Below are 19,785 nucleotides of genomic sequence, written 5' to 3'. Positions count from 1 at the left end.
CACACAAATCAGTCTTGCTTAGGGCCAAGACTAAGTTCATGTTGCTGTGAATGTTACTGAAAGCCCTGCACTTGCAGTGCTATTTCTCTCACCAGTCCAGACCAACAGATCAGGGCACCTCCTTTTTCTTTTATTCAATAGATGGGGATTGAGCTTATCTGGTTTATTTTGTTTTTATTATGTGGGAGATTATGCGGGTTTGGCTGGGTCCTGCTCTCCGGTGGGTCTGGGGTTCGAGTCCCGCTTGGGGTGCTTGCGGCGGACTGGCATCCCCTCCTGGGTGTGTCCCTTCCCCCTCTGGCCTTACACCCTGTATTGCCGGGTAGGCTCCGGTTCCCCGTGACCCCATATGGGACAAGCGGTTCAGAAAGTGTGTGTGTGTGTGTGTGTGTGTGTGTGTGTTATGTTATCCTGATTTTTATTTTTATGTTTCAGTGTTTTTTTCTTAATGGTGTACCTTAGTAATATATATATACTGTATAAATATTTATACTGTATCTCCTAATTTGTATGAGTGAGTAGCACTGCTGCCTGACAGCACCTAGGCTGCGAGACAATCCATCTCGCATTGTGTGGTTTGCATGTTCTCCTTGTGTTCATGTGGGTTCCTTTCTGCAGTCCAAAGACATGGGTTTGAGGTAGATTGCAAGCTCTAAGTCGCCTGTAGCATGTCTGTTTTTGTGTTACACTGTTCTGCTGTGTGAATGGTAGAATTACTGTAGACAGTTTAGTGTGGTACACTTAGCTTTATAAGTCACCTTGGAAATTATGTCAGCTGAATATTAGATAATGATAGTCAGTGAATATTATAATTCTCAGCCAAAGAGCTTGAGAGGTATGTCATTTGTGTGTTCACTCACTGATTCTTTCATATAGCATATATGGATGAGTATGTATCATGGATGAGTGACCCATTATAAGTAGTATATCTAGCAGTGTAAGTCACCTTGGTGAATAAGATGTGTGGGTTGATAACACTACATAGAGTTCATTGAAAGTTGCTTTGGACTCCGGGTTGGGGGGGAGTTGCTCCCTCAAGTGGAGGAGTTTAAGTATCTCGGGGTCTTGTTCACGAGTGAGGGAAAAATGGAGCGGCAGGTTGACGAACGGATCGGTGCGGCGTCCGCAGTAATGCGGTCATTGTACCGGTCTGTTGCGGTGAAGAAGGAGCTGAGTTGTAAGGCGAAGCTCTCAATTTACCGGTCGATCTACGTTCCTACCCTCACCTATGGTCATGAACTCTGGATCATGACCGAAAGAATGAGATCGCGGATACAAGCGGCAGAAATGAGTTTCCTCCGCAGAGTGGCTGGGCGCACCCTTAGGGATAGGGTGAGGAGCTCAGTCACCCGGGAAGAGCTCGGAGTAGATCCGCTGCTCCTCCGCATCGAGAGGAGTCAGTTGAGGTGGCTCGGGCATCTGTTCCGGATGCCTCCTGGACGCCTCCCTGGGGAGGTGTTCCGGGCTTGTCCCACTGGGAGGAGGCCTCGGGGCAGACCCAGGACACGTTGGAGAGACTATGTCTCCCGGCTGGCCTGGGAACGCCTTGGGGTTCCCCAGAGGAACTGGAGGAGGTGTGCGGGGAGAGGGAAGTCTGGGGGGCTCTGCTTGGACTACTGCCCCCGCGACCTGGTCCCGGATAAGCGGAAGAAGATGGATGGATGGATGGATGTTGCTTTGGAGAAAAGCATCTGACAAATAAATAAATGTAAATATATTGAAAAGGTAGCTATGGTGCAAGAAGGAAAGACTGTGAAGATAATTCATGAATCATCAGTTTATATAACCCAGTTCTTTCCAAAAATTATATTCTTCCAGTGAAACTTGTTTGATGTCTTTACAATGGAAGAAGGTGATTGGGTGGAAAACACAAGAAGAATATGTCTCTAGAGAAGTGCACCGGTATGTGGCAAAAATATCTAAAAGTAGTCTGGATTTACTAAATAAATCTATTTAGTTAATGCAATCATGTGTTTATTTTAGCACAATACAAAATGGGAATATTTTGGCAATTTTTACATATTTTATTCTCTTGCTCTACAAATGCCAAAATAACAGTAGTTTAATGCTCTAAAAGAGAGGCTTGAAAAAAGCTGAGGTATCAGAAACACTCGATTGGCATACGAGTCACACAGCCTTATTCATGGAAAAAACCTGCTGTACTGTTTATTCAAAAGACCTTTTTTTTTTGCTCACAAATTGCCTGTACTGTACAATCTGAATGAATTTTGCTAATCGGTCGAGGAAGGGGAGTCCAAAGGGTTAAAATCCCAGGGGTAACCACCCGGATACAATCAAAGAGCCAGCCCTGACAGCATCTGGTGTGCTGAACCATTAAACCCTGTCTTTATCCCTGCAAAGCCAGATGGACAATGCCAGAGAACCAACCAGGGACTGAGATGACAAGCGAGTCCACCAATGGGCAGTGTGTGAGGGAGGGAGTCCAGGAGCTTGGATCACACAGCTCCGACTGCTGCATCCTTGGAGCTGCAACAGTTATTTTTGTACAAGGAGAGGCTTGAGAAGAACAAGAAAGGGAGAGAGTGGGTGAGTGAGGAAGGGAGACAGCTCAAGACACAGGACAGCCAGAAATTGTGTGGCTGGTCCGCCTGTATGAAATCAGCTGTGAGCCTGACATTTTTTCCTAATGGACTGTGTCTGTGTGGGGTTCTAGGGTTTCTGCTGAGAAGCCGGTACTGAAGGCAAAGCAGGCAGAGAGCCGGGGTTCAGAGGGGGGAAGAAACATACAGGGAGAGATATAGAGACTGAAGACTAAATATTGAGCCATCGCTCTCCCCCGAGTAATAACCTCGCTCCATCCTGCCCCCACCTCCCTTCACTGCACCTTTCCACAACACGGAACCTGAGACAGAGGGTGAGTAGACACCTCAACGGATCCTGTGATCAGATTTAAATCCCCTCCGTCTGCTTGGCATTGAATCTGCAGTGATGTTTCTCCCAAGCATTGTTTTAAGCAGCGGTGCACCTTCTTGGGGCGAGAAAATGACATTGCAAATCACATCCTAAGCGTGAACAGGAGGATGAGCGTAAAATTCATTGTTGACTGTGAAGATTCCGTCATTGGAATTTCATAAGGATTTCTTTGATGGGTGCTGACCCCTCATTGGTGCAGCCAAAGGTGCTTTGTTTTGATTGGTTGTGGGACGGTACTGCACATGTTTCTCATTAAGTGGGCGGGCCATCCTACACAGTCAGAGTGGGGGTATGTTTTTGTCTTTGCGGCTTGGTAACAGAGTTCAAGATTCCTTTTTTCCACCCCACTGGGACTGCTTTGTTACATTATTACTGAATAATAAATTACAGCTAAGATAAGGTTATACTGTCTGATGTATGCGAATATAATTTGAATTGTATGTATGCTTCCCTCCCTTTTTTAAAACACATCCCACCTATGGCAGCTGATGTCTTTTGCATTTACTCATTTTTTCCTTCCATTTTTCTTTAAAGCAGTTTACAATATTTTACCAATTTATACAGCTAGGTAATTTTACTGGAGCAATTCAGGGTAAGTACCTTGCTCAGGAGTACTAGAGCTGGAGGTAGGACTGAAACCTGCAACCTTTGGGTCCAAAGGAAGCAGCTGTATCAACTGCACTAGCAACTGCTCTCCAAAGTTTGTGAACCCTCAGAAATTTACATTTATTCATTTAACTGACACTTTTCTCTAAAGTGGGAGTGTGGTGGTGCAGTGGGTTGGACCGGGTCCTGCTTTCTGGTGGGTCTGGGGTTCGAGTCCCGCTTGGGGTGCCTTGTGACGGACTGGCGTCCCGTCCTGGGTGTGTCCCCTCCCCCTCTAGCCTTATGCCCCATGTTGCTGGGTTAGGCTCTGGCTCCCTGAGACCCCCGTATGGGGCAAATGGTTCAGACAATGTGTGTCTGTGTGTTTTCTCTAAAGCAACTTAGAATTAAAGCAGCTCAAACCACTATGCTACCAGATGCCTCTTCTCTGGGGTAGATAATGCCTGCAGATATGTGTTTCATCCTGTGTCACTAGGAAAGCATTACAGTGCAGTTTATGTCAGTGTCTGTTTAGATTGCTACTATTAGCCTTACAATCTAAGACATTCAACTTTACAATGATTTACCCATTTTTACAGTAGGGTAAACTTATTGCATCAATTTAGGGTAAGTACCTTGATCAAGGGGGACACAGTGGTACAGCAGGCTTGGCTGCATCCCACTCTCTGTGGCAGGTCTGGGGTTTGAGTCCTGCTTGGGGTGCCTTGTGTCAGACTGGTGTCCTAGCTGTGTTACATTTATTCATTTAGCTGACACTTTTCTCCAAAGCAACTTACAATTTTAAGGTTATAATTATTTACCCATTTATACAGTTGGATGATTTTACTGGAGCAATTCAGGATAAGTACCTTGCTCAAGGGTACTGCAGGCAGAGGTGAAGCTTGAACCTGCAATCTTTGGGTCTAAAGGTAGTTGCTGCAACTGCTACACTACTAGCTGTCTCTGGCTCACTGCAACCCCACTTGGCACAAGTGGTTTCAGACAGTGTGTGTGTACCTTGCTCAAGAACACTCTAGCTGGGACAGGAATTCTGGAAATGTTCAGAGTGCTCTAACCACTCTGCCACCTTTGTGAGAGATACCAGGCTAATGAATTACATTAAAAAGCTTCCTCTAATCACAATTCTGAGGTCAGCACAGTTTTGTGCAAAATAGTGTTATACCTTTTTTTTTGGCTGTTTTCTGCAAAATAACTTTATTCCAGTTTCCAATACTTATACTCTAATACTTAAGACATTGATTACAATGATTGGTTTTCAAAGTAAAAAGGTAAAGTAAAAGTACATTTGGAGGTTACATTAGCATCCATCCAGTAAAAAATTACCAAGTTGTATAAATGGGTAAAAAATTGTAAGTAGATTAACACTATAAGTTGCTTTGGACAGAAAAGCGTCAGCTAAATGAATAAATATAAAATGTAAATGTACATTTGGAAGTTCTTTTATATCTCAGTCTGCCATTTAAGTGTGACATTAACCAAAAAATGACTAAAACGAGGAAACTATCAGTACCACATAGTGAGAAGATTGAATGAAATCACAGTCGTAAAAACCAGAGCTGTAAGAAAGCCAAGTCTGAAATGAGTTTGAGCCTAGTGTTCAGTGACTGATAACCAGGCGTCTGTCAGGTGCTGACTGAGCCCATGGAGTACACCTTGGTACACACTGCACATCCCTGCACTAGCAGATGATGCTCATTGTCAGAGTCGAATTTAGCCATGTTAGTGTGGAGCTCAGCATTGAAGGTGTGCAAGTTAGTGTAAAAGCAGCAATAGAGAGACTCTGGCAGTGCTTAAACCCCCTCTGTGTGTGTGTGTGTGTGTGTGTGTGTGTGTGTGTGTGTGTGTGTGTGTGTGTGTGTGTGTTTACTCGCGTGTGCAAGTGTGGAAACACTCCCACACCACAAGGCCATGCTGGTGCGTGTCTGCCACGGACCGCTTTCCTTGGTACTGTACATGCGTGGTGATGCTACGAAAGACTAGCGCCCACATCCTGCCTACAACGCCCGCTTCTGCGTGACTGGCACTGCAGACGTCACACCGACTGAGGGAGACAGTGGCACAAGCCACAAGATAACGCAACGGCAGTGCAAGTTGTGGGGAGGGGGAGGGAGTCACGAGGGGCTCAATGGACACGTGTGGGTGGTGGTTTGGAGTGAAAATGCGAAAATGAGCTTTGCACACGCTGTAACCCCTCCTACTTGCCTCCTCCACCCTGTCTGGTTGAAACAACAAACAAACAAAAACAAAAGATAGATGATAACATCAGCATTTCATCAACATATATGACATTCTGAAGCACTGGTGTTACCCATCACAGAAGTGATTGCTTCACTCTTGTTGCCTGTGAGGCTATGTCACATTGAGCAGGGCTTACTGCAACAGTTAAACCATCTCATCCTTCCAAAAGTTAAATTCTCTAGTCAGACTTAATAATTCACCTAAGGGTGAATAAAACCCATCCTTGCAAAAAAAGGAGGCATTTGTTCTTTTGCTAAATTATTGCATAAACGTATTTGTATAAGAGCAGCATAGATAATAGGATGCCATAGTAGCTTTATGCCACTTTTCAGATATTACATTTATTTATTTAGCTGACACTTTTCTCCAAAGTGATTTACAATGTTAATCTACCTACAATTGTTTACCCATTTGTACAGCTGGATAATTTGTACTGGAGCAATTTAGGGTAAGTACCTTGCTCAAAGGGGGCGCGGTGGCGCGGTGGCGCAGTGGGTTGGACCGGGTGCTGCTCTCTGGTGGGTCTGGGGTTCGAGTCCTGCTTGGGGTGCCTTGCGGCGGGCTGGCGTCCCGTCCTGGGTGTGTCCCCTCCCCCTCCGGCCTTACTCCCTGTGTTGCCGGGTTAAGCTCTGGTTTGCCGTGACCCTGTTTGGGACAAGCGGTTCTGAAAATGTGTGTGTGTACCTTGCTCAAGGGTACTACAGCCAGAGGTGAGAGTCAAACCTGCAACCTTTGGGTCCAAAAGCATCAGCTCTATCCACTATGCTACCAGCTGTCCCATATGTTAAAGATATCACTGTATGGAAATTGTATCTTGTGCAATATGAAAACTGAGACAGGAATGCTGTAGCAAATAAGACTCAGAGCCCAGTATTGTGGAATATACAACAGGTTTGAACCTCACTTCCCATCGGCACTCAGCAGAAATGTTGCACATTGCCAAATATTCCTGTTCTGCTCACTGTAGTAAGAAACAGCCAATGGGTGATGAAATGGTTTGATGCTAAGTGAAGAAGAAATGGTAATGGAATAGTGGTAAAAGAAGACATAAATCCATATATCCAGCCATTGTCTATAACTGCTTGTCCAGTGTAGGGTCTTGATGGTTCAGTGTCTCTCCCAGGAGCATAAGGCATGAAACAAGGCACATGTGGACACCAGTCCATATCACACTCCTTCAAAGTCACACACACGTTCCAGGGAACTTATAGTCACCAATTTTTCTGAAACACATCTTCAGACTGTACAAAGAAACCAGAGCAACCTCACACGAGCTCAGGGAGAACATGCAAACTTCACACATACTAAGCCGGATTCAAACCCCCAGCCTACAAGCTATAAAGCACCAGCACTATCCACAATTCCGCTGTAGCACCCAGAAGGTATGCCAGTATAGCAAACAGGTCAACTAGGATTCCAGTCTCACAGCTCTACCACCTTCCCAGATCCCTTTCTGAGCATTCTAGTTCCATCAGGTTCAACACTTCTTTTCTCAGCATATGCAGAGTAGCTTACATGGCTTGTACTTATATTTTCCCATTTCTGTAATTATCTATTTTCAGCAGAAATTATGTAGACATTAGAAAGAAGAATGGTGTTGAGGTCCTCTCTCAAGGGAAAATGGCAGTGCCTGCCCTGGGATTTGAACTCCGTGCCCAGTTTGACAACCGTTACACTTCTGGCTGCTTTCTTGTTTACCTGAAAAGAAATTAACAATGCGAACCTAGATCCAGTACCCAAAGGGCGCAGACCACAAACACAGCATCCCTTTTCTAGCATCTATTTGCTACCTTCCTCTTTCCCACTGCCCACAACTGCTGCCTTCAGCCCCCACCCAACACCCGCCAACGAGAGTGTTAGTGAAGAGGGAGGAAGCCTGTGGTTTGCCCACAGCCATCTTTCCGTTGCCCTTCCCTTCATGTGCTGGCCGCCCACCCAAAACGCCCAAACACCTCCCACGTGCTCTAGACAGTGGCTCTTTCCCCTGCTTGGGACGCCGAGTCTGAGTGTGCGCTCTCCATCTCCTCGTCTCGGTCTCAGAACACCAGAGGATGCAGGTGCTCCTGCCACTGCTTCCTCTTTCTGGTTTGCACAATGTGGTTTCAGTCCACATCCACACCAACCACTGGAACATGACAGTGCTCTCTGGGCAAAGCACCTTTGTGTCTGTTTTTCAGCAAAATAAGTTTCATTTCAGAAATTATCACCCTCTTCATACTCTATTCATTTAGCTGACCCCATTCTCCCAAGAAACTTACACTGATTTACCAGTTTATGTGACAGGATCATTTTTATTGCAGAATTTCAGGGTAGGTACCTTCCTCAAGGGTACTACAGCACAGAGAGAGATTTGAACCTATGACATTTGGATGCAAAGGTGGCCGCTCTAACCACTATATCACCTACTGCCTACTTGTTTTCCAAAACATATGCATTTCCAAAACTCTCAGACCTCTAGCATCTTTTTGCATTAAGATTTCTGCCAAACAAGACTGCGAAGCTTAATTTTAAAGATATCCTTGAAATATAATTTGACTTACATGCAATCAATTTAACTTCCATGCCTAAAGTAATACCCTTAGATGAAAATAAAATCTGGCTTGTGTTTAATAATGGTCAAGTTGACCATTTGAAAACATAATAAAGAGGGCTAAGTTTGTAGCTTACTGAACAATACCATGCAAAAGTTATGTTCTCGGTGGGTGCAGTAGTGCAGCGTGTTCGGGTGGGGCCTGCTGTGTGGTGGGTCTGGGGTTCAAGTCCTGCTTGGGATGCCTTGTGATAGACAGGCATCCTGTCCTGGGTGTGTCCCCTCTCCCTCCAGCCTTGTGCCCTGTGTTGCTGGGCTGGGCTCTGGTTTGCTGCAACCCCACTTGGGACAAGCAGTTGTAGATGTGTGTGTGAATTATATTCTACAAGATATGGTGGTATGTGGACAGCATGGTGGTGTGACTGATAGCTTTGGGTTCAAATTTGGTTCATGCTTTCCACAGTTTGTATACTCTGATGTTAACATGTGCTTCCTCCCAGAGGTGTGTGTTTCAGGTGCACTGGTGGCTCTAAAATGCAACTTTGAGTATGTATGTGAAATGGAGTGGTATCCTGTCTAGACTGTACTCATGAGGCAGAATACAATCTAGACAAGATACCACTCCATTTCACTTGCCTCATGTCCTGTGCTTCTGGGATAGGCTCTGGGGCACTGTGACCCTGCACTGGATTAGCAGTTATTGATGATGGATGATTTCATACGTTAAGCAGATGTTTCCTTCTTTGGCCAAACTTTCAGGCTCGAATATCTGTTTTGATAAAGTGTTTTATTTTGTTGTTTTGATTTGGTGGTTTTTTTTGTGTGCGATGGTAAATATTCTTCCGTGTGTGGTAGGGGAATCTCATCTATGTTTTGTAATTTATTTGCAGCCATCAAGAATTCATTGAAACCCTGTATTTCTGTCTTCTGTATTATTTCAAATGTTTTCTGCATTTCTGCCCGAAGTGTCTTTTTGAAATGTGGAGAATGTGTATTGTGCAGGTTTTCTGGTAGTTCATGAAAGTTATCTTTTGTTCACCAAAAAGTGATGGATTGTAAGAGAGAACAGGGACACTATTTTCACGAAAATCTGTATGAATCAAGCAAACCTCCATTCCTGTGGCACAAAAAAAAAACTCAAGGAATGAAACATATTCAGCACCTGGTCCAAAACATTCTCTCTCTACAAAAATTTGATAAAAAACTTCTTCTGATGGCTCAGCAATAATAAAGGTGTTGGCGTACTGTAGTATGCAAAGTTGCTACATAAGATGATGTTGATGAAACCGTTTCTTCTACACAGGTTCGTGGTCGGTGCTTGCATCCAGAAGGCTGAACTCACCATGGTCCAGCAACCTACAGTCACCAGGGCTGAATCACACTACACTGGGGAGTGAGTCTTTCAGAAGCACCCCAGTCTTCTGTCTGTGAAAGAAAGATGCCTTTGGCCATTACAGAGGCTAACATCTTGAGCCCCAGTTCCAGCCCCAGCTCCAGCTCCAGCTCCAGCTCTGGCCTTATCCCAACCAACACTTTCTTCCCGGGCTCAACAGCACCTGGAGATGGCCAGGACAACAGCTCCTCCGGGACAACCCCTGTGACCGTTCCCATGACCATGACCACGGTGGCCAACGAGACTGCCTACAACTCCACCAAGCTCCCAGAGGTGGCAGTCGGGGGATCCAGCATGGGCATGATGCTAGTGCCTTTTGGCATTATCACAGTCATTGGTCTGGCTGTAGTCATGGTAAGTAGCCCCTGACGCCAGTGCATCTTGGATAATTTTTTTGCTGAACTCTGCTCTACCATTTTTGTCTGTGTTTTTGGCTACTGCCTATTTTCCTGTTGGGTTGACACCTTGTCAGCCATTAATAAAAAGGCAAAACTTTGGGCTTTGAAGGAAGATTTACTGGAAAAATAAATCAGAAGCCACAGTCACACACAGACAATGTCACACTCTTTCCAGACACCCCAAACATTACACTGGATTAAAATAACTTTATTAAAATAACATATATATGGTTCCATTCAGAATATATATTTTGTTTCTTATTGTTGAAGGAATTGAGGAGCTGCACTCACTGATTTCCCAGCAGTTCACATACATCTTAAGGCATTTTGTCTATGATAATTTAACGTTTAATTGAAAACAAAACCGCATTTTAATTAGTAATCCTCAATGTCCTCTAAGCAAAGAAATAAAAATATTATCCTTCCTTATAACTGAAGGCAGTCAGTATGAAAGCATGCTTTAGTTGTGTATGTATGGGATGTCCATTTACAGTAATGCACAACAATCGTTGCCTCTTCATTTCAGATGCTGTATATCAGGAAAAGAAAGAGGTAAGGAGATGTATCTAGATTTTCTTCATTATTTGTCATGAACTCATTTTCATTTTTAACGGAAAAACCTGAGAGAGAAATATATAGTTGCACAAGGAGCTCATTGTGGGGGGAAAACAGTTGATGCTCAATAAGTGTGGTGAATGTGATAACAAAGTAACCTCCAGTTCCCAGAATGGGATTAGATCTGTATCTGAATGGTCACCAGTGTCTGCAGTGATATCTCTGTCTGCACTTGAGTCCAGGCCCCTTGACGGTGAGAGTGTGACGTTTGCCCTGTGGACCCACAGGTTAGAGAAACTGAGGCACCAGCTCATGCCCATGTACAACTTTGACCCGGCCGAGGAGCAGGATGAGCTGGAGCAGGAGCTTTTGGACCATAGCAGGGAAGGAGCTGGAACTGGAGCAGGTTCCAAGGTACATGCATTACTCACACACACACACACACACACACACACACACACACACACACACACACACACACACACACATTTTCAGAACTGCTTGTTCCATACGGGGTCACGGGGAACCGGAGCCTACCCGGTAACACAGGGCGTAAGGCCGGAAGGGGAGGGGGACACACCCAGGACGGGACGCCAGTCCGCCGCAAGGCACCCCAAGTGGGACTCGAACCCCAGACCCACCAGAGAGCAGGACTGCGGCCCAACCCACTGCGCCACCACGCCCCCCATGTGCATTTACATTTACATTTATTTATTTAGCAGACAGTTTTCTCCAAAGCAGCTTCCAATGGATACTATGTAGTGTTACCAGCCCACACACCTTATTGACACACACACACACAGAGACACACAAACAACACAAACACCACATAGTATTCCCACACACCGCATACTAAAACACAAACACAGCGCACAGCAAACATCTACATGCACATTTTTCTGTCACAGTGAGGAGCTGTCATTGACTCCAACTTTAAGTTAATAAATGATTTCCACTCAACAAAATGTATCAAAGAACATTTACAACCTTTTTAGGTATTTTCGTGTGGCTTACATTAACTTTTTAACACAGAGATTATATTTTCAGGGTTTATTACTCTTCCACATTTCACCAGATGTGTCCATATCAATTATAAAAAACACCAAATTGTTGTGCAGACTTCTTAATTTAATCACCTCTATCCAGAACCAGAGTAAAACCTGAAAACAAAAATGAAATTAACATGATAGGGATGTCCACAGAAAGTCTAGTTTTTCCGTGTTCACTGTTTTTGTGGGAATGCATGAAGACATACAGACACACTGACAATGTTACTTTCACTCTGAACAGTGTATACTGACCCAGAATGACACTGAAAAACTACAGCACTGAGAGCAGCAGCAGGACACTGACACCAGTAATGGAACACAGCGATCGATAGCCTCTCACAGTAAATTGATGGATCTTCAATCTTAAACTGATCAAGTCTTCGTTGGCACCATCCTACATCTGTGTGAACACTAAGCAGCAATAATCCAGTCTGGTGCTATACCTGGCGTTACAGGTATTCACAGACACTGGTCAATACACTGCAACAACCCATTAACATTAACACTGACCAGAGTCATCACTGACCAGCACTGAAATGTCCCACAACAGGCCCAAAAATGCAGACTTACACTGTACAGACAGTTTTATGGTGACGAACATAGTGAAATACAGTATTAGAAATGATTTGCAAACAATTAAAAATAGCTTCCAATCTGTGGCTCGTGGGTCACTTCTGGAGCAAAGCTACAGCCTCCTCCGCTCCATATTTCAGGGCAGAGTCGACTGATGTAACATCTGCTACCAATACATTCATTTACTTTTAAATTTTCTCCTTTTCATTTATTTATCTTTCTAAAGCCATTGCTTTCACAAGAAGCCATGAGTGGACAAGGTAAAAATGTGATCACTACTGCTCTTATATCCCTGCCATTCCTGTCTCTCAAACACAAGAGTGCTCCTAACATTATTCATTTGTTGGCGTCACCTTGTGAATGACCCTTCGCCCACCCACCTGAACCTTAGTATTATACTTAAAGTATCTGACAATGTCCCCCCCATCTCTTCTTCTACATCTATTGTCTGATCTGGCTTTGTCTGACACCAATGGACAATCTGCACCTTTTTCACTTAAAGCAGAGGTTCTGCACCTCTGTCTTTGTGTACCTCAGTGCTGAATGACATTGTTTACAGGCAGTCGCCTAATTAAACGGGCTTTTCTAAACTCTCTATCATATGTGTTGAGCAGTGATATTACTTCACATAGGGATGAAATAAAATAGTGGATAGAGCTGCTGCTACCTTTGAACTCAGTGGGCCCAGGTTTGAATCCTCCCCTCCTACTGTACCACTCTTGATGAAGGTACTTACCCTGAGTTGCTCCAGTAAAAATTACCAGGCTGTGAAAAGAGGTAAATCATTTTAAATAGCTCAACACTGTGTTACTTTGGCAAAAATTAATTAATTTTTAATAAATTAATATATGTACTGTACATTTAAACTTAATGTGTTATTTGTAATCATTTGTTAATTTGTTATTCTCTGAAAATCTATAATAGAGAAAATATCAGCACAGATATTTACTTTTCTTCAGATGAATAATTCAGTAGCTATTAAAATTAATTGTTATCACAGAGAAAATGTACTGCATTGTCTTGCATTCAATTAACTATTCCACATGTGGTGCAATATTCCTTAAGTTCCAGGAAAGGCCAGATAAATGCAGCATTGTACAGGTGCAATTCATTGACAAACATGAATTTCAAATCAGAAATCATATCAGGTAATTCTGATTGATTCAGTCAGCAGCTCAGTCATGTGTCATGACTTAAGAGTTCACCAGCAAAATAGCTGTGTATACTGGAGCAAAGTAGCACTACCTTAAAGAACAGTGTACAGAGGAGACTGTGGAAGCACAGCAATGAAGATCTGTAGCTTTGTCAAACCAGTAGATACAGGCCCTTAAACCTTCTTAAAGTGAAATAAGATGGAAGGAAGGAAACTGGTTGTGGTGTTAGGGGTCATAAATATTAGGTTCACACCTTGAACCCCAAGAAGAGGGCCGCTTTATAGAAGAAATGGAGGACAAGTTTTGTTCTGAGCTACTGAATGCATTATGCCAACAGCAGATGTTGTCTTCTTGAATTGCAGAATCACTAGGTTCTCTACCTGCTTCTCCCTGATCTCTTATGTGTCTGTTTCTCTCCCGCTCTTTCTTTTTTCCTTCCCCTCAAAGACTCTGACACCCAGCCAGGGAACGACACAGAAGCCGAGCCGACTGGTGTTTACCGATGTGGCCAACGCTATCAATGCCTGATGCTACCTTTGGTCACATGTGGACGGGGGACAGGGAGGAGAAAGGGTTTGTCTGAGGGCAGGGCTGGATCCTCCTAAATGTATGGGTATTACATGAGGGTTAGCAATGGGAGGGTGTGAGATCTGATTTTAAGGCTGTAGGACTCATTAAGGGCATTTCTGGTTATGTCATGGTCTTATGTTTGAAGATCCCAAGCAGCTACTGTTCCAGACACCAGGAAGGATACAGCTGGAGAGATGAGAAATCTTCATGTAACATAGGTACTGGTTTAATATCAAGCATACGTGTCACGGCTTGCATTTTGTTTTAATTTTTGTTTAAAGGCTTTTCTTCAGCTGCATTATTTTCTGGTATTTGCTGCAAGGAAGTTTTTGTGGCTTTATCACAAAGCACAGAGTACTAAAACAAGAATGGTACAGAACATTTCATAAATGAGATGTGACAGGACCTGACATCCAAAGTTAGTGGTAGAAACTGTCTCTAACCCAGGATCTGCTGTCCAGTCATGGGTGGAAAGGGAATCCTTAGCATGTAATTAATACAAACCCTCCTGCTCCTTGGAGCCCTTCAGCTGGTTCTTGGAGTAGCAGCCCAGCATTTGGTAAGTGCTATGCTACTATGGGGCACTAAGGAGGGTTTTTTTCTCTCTCTCTCAGCACTAATGATTCATCACTGGTGCTATTTATCATCTCACTGCCTATGTGTTTGTTGAGGGCCCAAAAGGCAATGCAGCTTAATTCTGCTGGTAATGTTTGGGTTGATCCATTGACCAAAAAAAAGCCTTTATGTGGGCAGTGATTACAGACTGAACTTCAGAATTGGGTTGATACAACAGACAGATGGAGATATAATTGCTTCCTGGGATAGTCCCTGTAGGAAGATGTGGAAGAAAAAGGAACACTGAATCCTCTTGAAGGAAAAGATCTGGGCCTTGATTTAGACCTGGGCCAAGGACCTGGACTTCTGCCATTCACGACAAAGCCAGGGGCTGGCGATGGGATAGCAGCGAGCGAGGTTTGGGCTAACATTAAACTAGCAGCAGGCAAGCAGGGGGCTACTCAAGGCAATTCCTGAACTCTGGTGAATACTAAATGATCTTCTGAAGCTCTGCTACTGCATCTACTGTGAGCACCGTGGTCCTACTCCTCCATCTCCACAGTGTACGTCCTTTCAAAGCAGCTGCACCCCTTCAAATCACTGTGCACAACATTTCAAGATGTAGTCCTTGATCCTTCTTAGGATGGGGACATCCTCTCTGACAATCCAAAGATTTTAACCAGTGGTCTCTTGGAAAGAATCTAAACAATCATGGAAATGCTGTTATTTTTCCTCATTTTGATAATCCACTGTGGGAGTGGCACTGTGTACCCAGCATTTGTTTTGTTTTCTAAATTTTCAGTAGTTTGTACCTCAACAGGGCAAAATGTCATTCAATAGTCAGTCTCTTTAGTTTGGTTTTAGAGATCAACTTTCTTTGTGATGGCACCAACACAAAATGAGATTGCATATAAAGGGGGGGCAACAAAAAGTGCTAGGACTGTTTGTGTCTATGAGCAGTAGCCAATGTGTTTTCCTGGAGCTGTCAGGGTCCTACTGTTTCACATAACCCAACCTCTGCAAATTTTGGGACAAAATGACACAACTGGTTAATTATTCTACACTTATCATTTTTCTGTCCTTATTTTAAATAATATCCATCAGAGAGGCCTATGTAGCTCAGCTCATCACAGCATACACTATAATACAAAGTGTTCCCAGTCTCCTTGTCCTCCACAGACAGTAAATCCTTTTATGTCGATAACTCCAGAAAGCACTATTTTAGGAAAGAATCAAAGATTCACAGTGGATGCTACTCCATCATATAATCTGCTCTGAAAGTCACTTTCTGTTAATGGGTGATGTATTCTATTCAGAAAATGTACTTTGTATTGTTTCCTGTTCTATAGTGTTTGGATATAAATAGAAGGGATCAAGTCTTTTTTTAATATATTTAAAGTGATATTGTGAAACTCTGTCAGAACACATGCACAGAGGCTGTTACTTGACCTCTTCCCCAAATTAAAAAAACAAGACCGCTGTTGAAACTGAAAGGTTGATGGGAGGCACACTTTGTGAGACTTTTTTGGGAAGGGACTGTAAGGACACTTTCGTTAAATCACTAAAGATGACAGAAACAGATGAGGATCGCTTTTTTCACTGTTTGAACATGAAGCCATTATAAAATAACTTGTCTTAGTCAAACAGAATGATGGCAGGAACCCTCTTCAGACCATCAAGATTTCTATATGAGACTAAGAGGATTTCTTTGTTAATGTTATAAATTGTTATTTATGAGTACATTGTACATGTACATAATGAATATAATGACATATGTGCCTGGAACTTTGAGAGATGCACAACTGTATGTGTTTAAATATATATGTCTGTGCCCAGAGGGAGGGTCGGTCTGTCTGTGTGTGTGGTTTTCAAAGGTCTTGCTGAGTACTGGGATCGCATACGCATATGATAAAAAGCAGCCTTCTCCCATCTATTCTGTCCTGTCCTTTTCTTTCTCAGAAGGAGGCGCTCTTCTATAACATGGAGGAGGAAAGAAAAAAAAAAAAAAACTACAATGTTTGAATTTTGAAATGTTTCATTTTGTGGCCACCACAGAAACAATAAAGAGAGCACTCAGTTTTTTCCTCTTCCAGTTACTGTGAGTTTCCTTTCATGTGCTGGTAGGTTTGAATATTAGAAACTAATTACAATACAGAGGGCATTTATAATTACTCTCAAAACATTGTTAAAGCTCCATAAAGCTTTATTAAACCAAAAGAAATCTATAAATAAAAAATATCTAACCAGATAAATCAGCAAAAGCAACACATTAAAGGTCCTTAAGAAGTACTTTTATTGCAGATAGAAAGAAAAGTAATGACTACTATGTCTGTTCACACGGAAGCAACAACCATTTTAAAATGTTAAAAAAAACAATAGAACAAATAAAAAGTTTTGTTATATGGCATAAGTTCAAGTAAAGATACACTACAGAAGAAAAGTCTGAAAAGAAAATATATTTTCATATGTAGCGGACTTACTAAGGCTTAAAGTTCATAAATCGTAAAACAAGTCATAACAATAAAGATATTCCATTAAAAAAAAAAAAAAAAAAAGATCTTCATATAAAACATGGCATTGCAGCCAGCCAGGAACAAGCACATAAAATCATCTCCCAAAATATATATCTCAATTCTCATGCTGTTCCTGCTGGCTCACAGGCCCAACACTGGCAGTATAAATAGATGAGTATCCTGACTTTGCTGAGGTATTAAGAGAGAAGATATGTGGTTGTGGCTTCGGTACAAAGGCACTGCCCAGCCCTCCCAGAGCCTTATCACCTTCCTCCCAGAGGGGCAAGTTCTTCCAAATGCTGCAGCAATTCTTCATAATTCTCATTTTTGGTCCATTTCTGAACATGTCTTTTAGGTTCCAACCAGTACGCAGCCACCCTGTGCTGTGTGCTGCCATGTGTTATTACACAGCTAGTTACGTTGTTAAGCTTGAGACGCACAGCTATGCTTTTTGCACTGGAGCTGCTACAGCTAATCCGAAAATCTTCAAGCCTATACACTCCATTTCAAATTGCACTTCTGTGCAGTCACAGAGGTCAAGCAGTTTTATTGTTGGACATAGTTATTAGGAAAACATCACAATAGAAATGCAGGGTTGCAGGGGTCCAAACTAAGCAATGTGTTTATAGCACACACGCCTTTCTCCAGGTGCCTGTGGCTTCTTCTGCAGGAGCACACAGCTGACTGAAAGGGATGTTCAGCATGCTGCAAATTGTGAATGATACCGAAGATGAAGTTACTGCAGCTTGGAGGGTAACCGAGAGGTGCCCAAGAGCAGAGCTGGGGCATCTGGGAGGACCCAGGTAAGACCCAGCTCTGGGGGAAGGCGGAGCAGCGCACCCTGTTTTAGAGGTAGTCCACAGGATCTACAGCGGTTAAGAGTGCCGTCAACAAGGAAGAGGGGCGGTGAGAGAGGAAGGGCTTACAAGTGATCCGGGTCTCCAAGCTCTGCAACGGTGATCAATTCTTTGAGCCTTTGTGTTAAAAACTTACTTAACAGCTTATGCCAAAGGTCTGCATTTCCACAGCACTTAAGGTCCTTCCGTAGAAAAACTCCAAATTAAACTGACAAATGTGACTAAGCACAAGTTAAGCGCATGGTCTGCCAGCTATACCAAGATGTAACTAGGCTACAGTTTAGTTGCAGAGGAAAGCCACAGTGCTCCCTTTTTCTCTAGCAGTTTCTACACAGCATCTTTTACACATTGCTGCCGTGCACTCTCCTTATTTCACTTTCTCTCTCTTTACTTCCCCTTCCACTCCCACTTCCAGTCTCCCTCAATCTCACGGCTTTCGCTTTCATCAATGCCACAGATGGTACATGCAAACTTTACCTGAAGATGAGTAGAGCGAGAAAACAACAAACATGAAGTGAAAACTGAACTGTGAATGCAACAATACAACAAGAGTTTCCAAACAGGATTGACACAGTTTGGGACAGCAGTACAATTACTGAGATCTGCTTTAACAAAGAGGAATTAATAGCAAAACAAGCATACTAAAAACAACATGGCTAAAATTTAAAGGAATTAAAAAAAAAAGAAATCAAAACCCAGACAAATTGTGTGATGAGGATGAGTGCTCTTCAAGCTTTGGCAAACAAGTTATTCCTTAGGTCACTTTAAGTGAACTGATGAGCGTGCATTCAGTTGTCCGACACAAGATATTAAACTGATTTAACATGGAAAGGCAAGATTTAATATAAGAAAAAATGTGCCCATTTGAAATCATGTCAATTCTGTCTCATTACAGACAGAACAAGCAGGCGTTCCTGAACACAGTATTCATTTTAAAGTGAGGAAATCTGCACACAGTTTCATAATCTGCAGCAGGTGAAGGCCATAACTCCTCAATGTTTATCACAATGACATTTGCCCTGAGGCGTACAGGTCTTACAGCCCTCATGTCAGGACTCTGAAGACTGACAACCCTAATGACCATGACCTACTTCACTTGTGAGATTCTTCAAGTCAAATGATAGATTGTAGCACCAAGTTTTATATGAACACATGACCTAACTTTAACATTTCTGTTTATCCTAATGTCGGCCAGGGTAATGCAACCAAGGACATTTATACAGAAAGATGAGTAAACCCTGTAATTACAGCAAAGATCCCCAAGAGGTCATTGTTCTTACATCACAAACCAACCTGGATTGAAATACATTACATGCACCTATATGTCAGACCAACTTTGTTTTAAAGAACTGAAAAGTAGACTAAAGCTAATTTAAAATCTCCTAAAAATACTAACAAATCAGCTACAGATGACTTTAGCTATAAAATGTGTAAAAAAAATGTACAATGAAAAAGGAAAAGTTAAAAGATTCCTCTGCAACACTTTAAACAAAAAGGAGGCTTTTACAAATAAAACAGTGCTGAGTGCCACTGAGAAGTGAATGAAGTAGAAGTATCTCACACTGTATTTTTTTAATCATTCCCTCAAATTTCACAAAAAAAAAAAAAAAAAATTTAATTGAACCATCTTAGGAGAAGATTCAATCTAAATTAGAAGAAGCTGTTTGGCACAGCTCCCCCTGGCGGTGACACAGTACAGGGGGAAAGCCAACTGGGTGCCCGCCGGCTCCTGCAACACTCCCAGCAGGTGCCATGGAGCACAAAAGTCCGTAACACAGCTTACGTGCAAAATGCACACCTCGATGAACGGATCGACGCTTACTGCCGTTTATACATTAACGCCATCGTGTGAGAGAGCGC

The 19,785-nt window shown here is 42.9% G+C and overlaps 1 protein-coding gene across 1 annotated transcript; it reads left to right on the top strand.

Annotated features, from left to right (window-relative positions):
• Nucleotides 1-2,439: 2,439 nt before the first annotated feature.
• On the top strand, nucleotides 2,440-16,620 carry c2h3orf18 (chromosome 2 C3orf18 homolog). Its single transcript, XM_018737628.1, has 6 exons — nucleotides 2,440-2,547; nucleotides 2,675-2,875; nucleotides 9,612-10,055; nucleotides 10,626-10,651; nucleotides 10,942-11,068; nucleotides 13,878-16,620. Exons 3-6 carry the CDS (start codon nucleotides 9,747-9,749, stop codon nucleotides 13,956-13,958), a joined length of 543 nt encoding a protein of 180 aa, XP_018593144.1. The 5' UTR covers nucleotides 2,440-2,547; nucleotides 2,675-2,875; nucleotides 9,612-9,746; the 3' UTR covers nucleotides 13,959-16,620.
• Nucleotides 16,621-19,785: the final 3,165 nt, after the last annotated feature.

This window comes from Scleropages formosus, chromosome 2, assembly GCF_900964775.1.
Source record: "Scleropages formosus chromosome 2, fSclFor1.1, whole genome shotgun sequence".
NCBI classification, from domain to species: Eukaryota; Metazoa; Chordata; class Actinopteri; order Osteoglossiformes; family Osteoglossidae; genus Scleropages; species Scleropages formosus.
The sequence above is the reverse complement of the archived record's forward strand: the minus strand, read 5'-3'. Positions and strand labels throughout refer to the sequence as shown.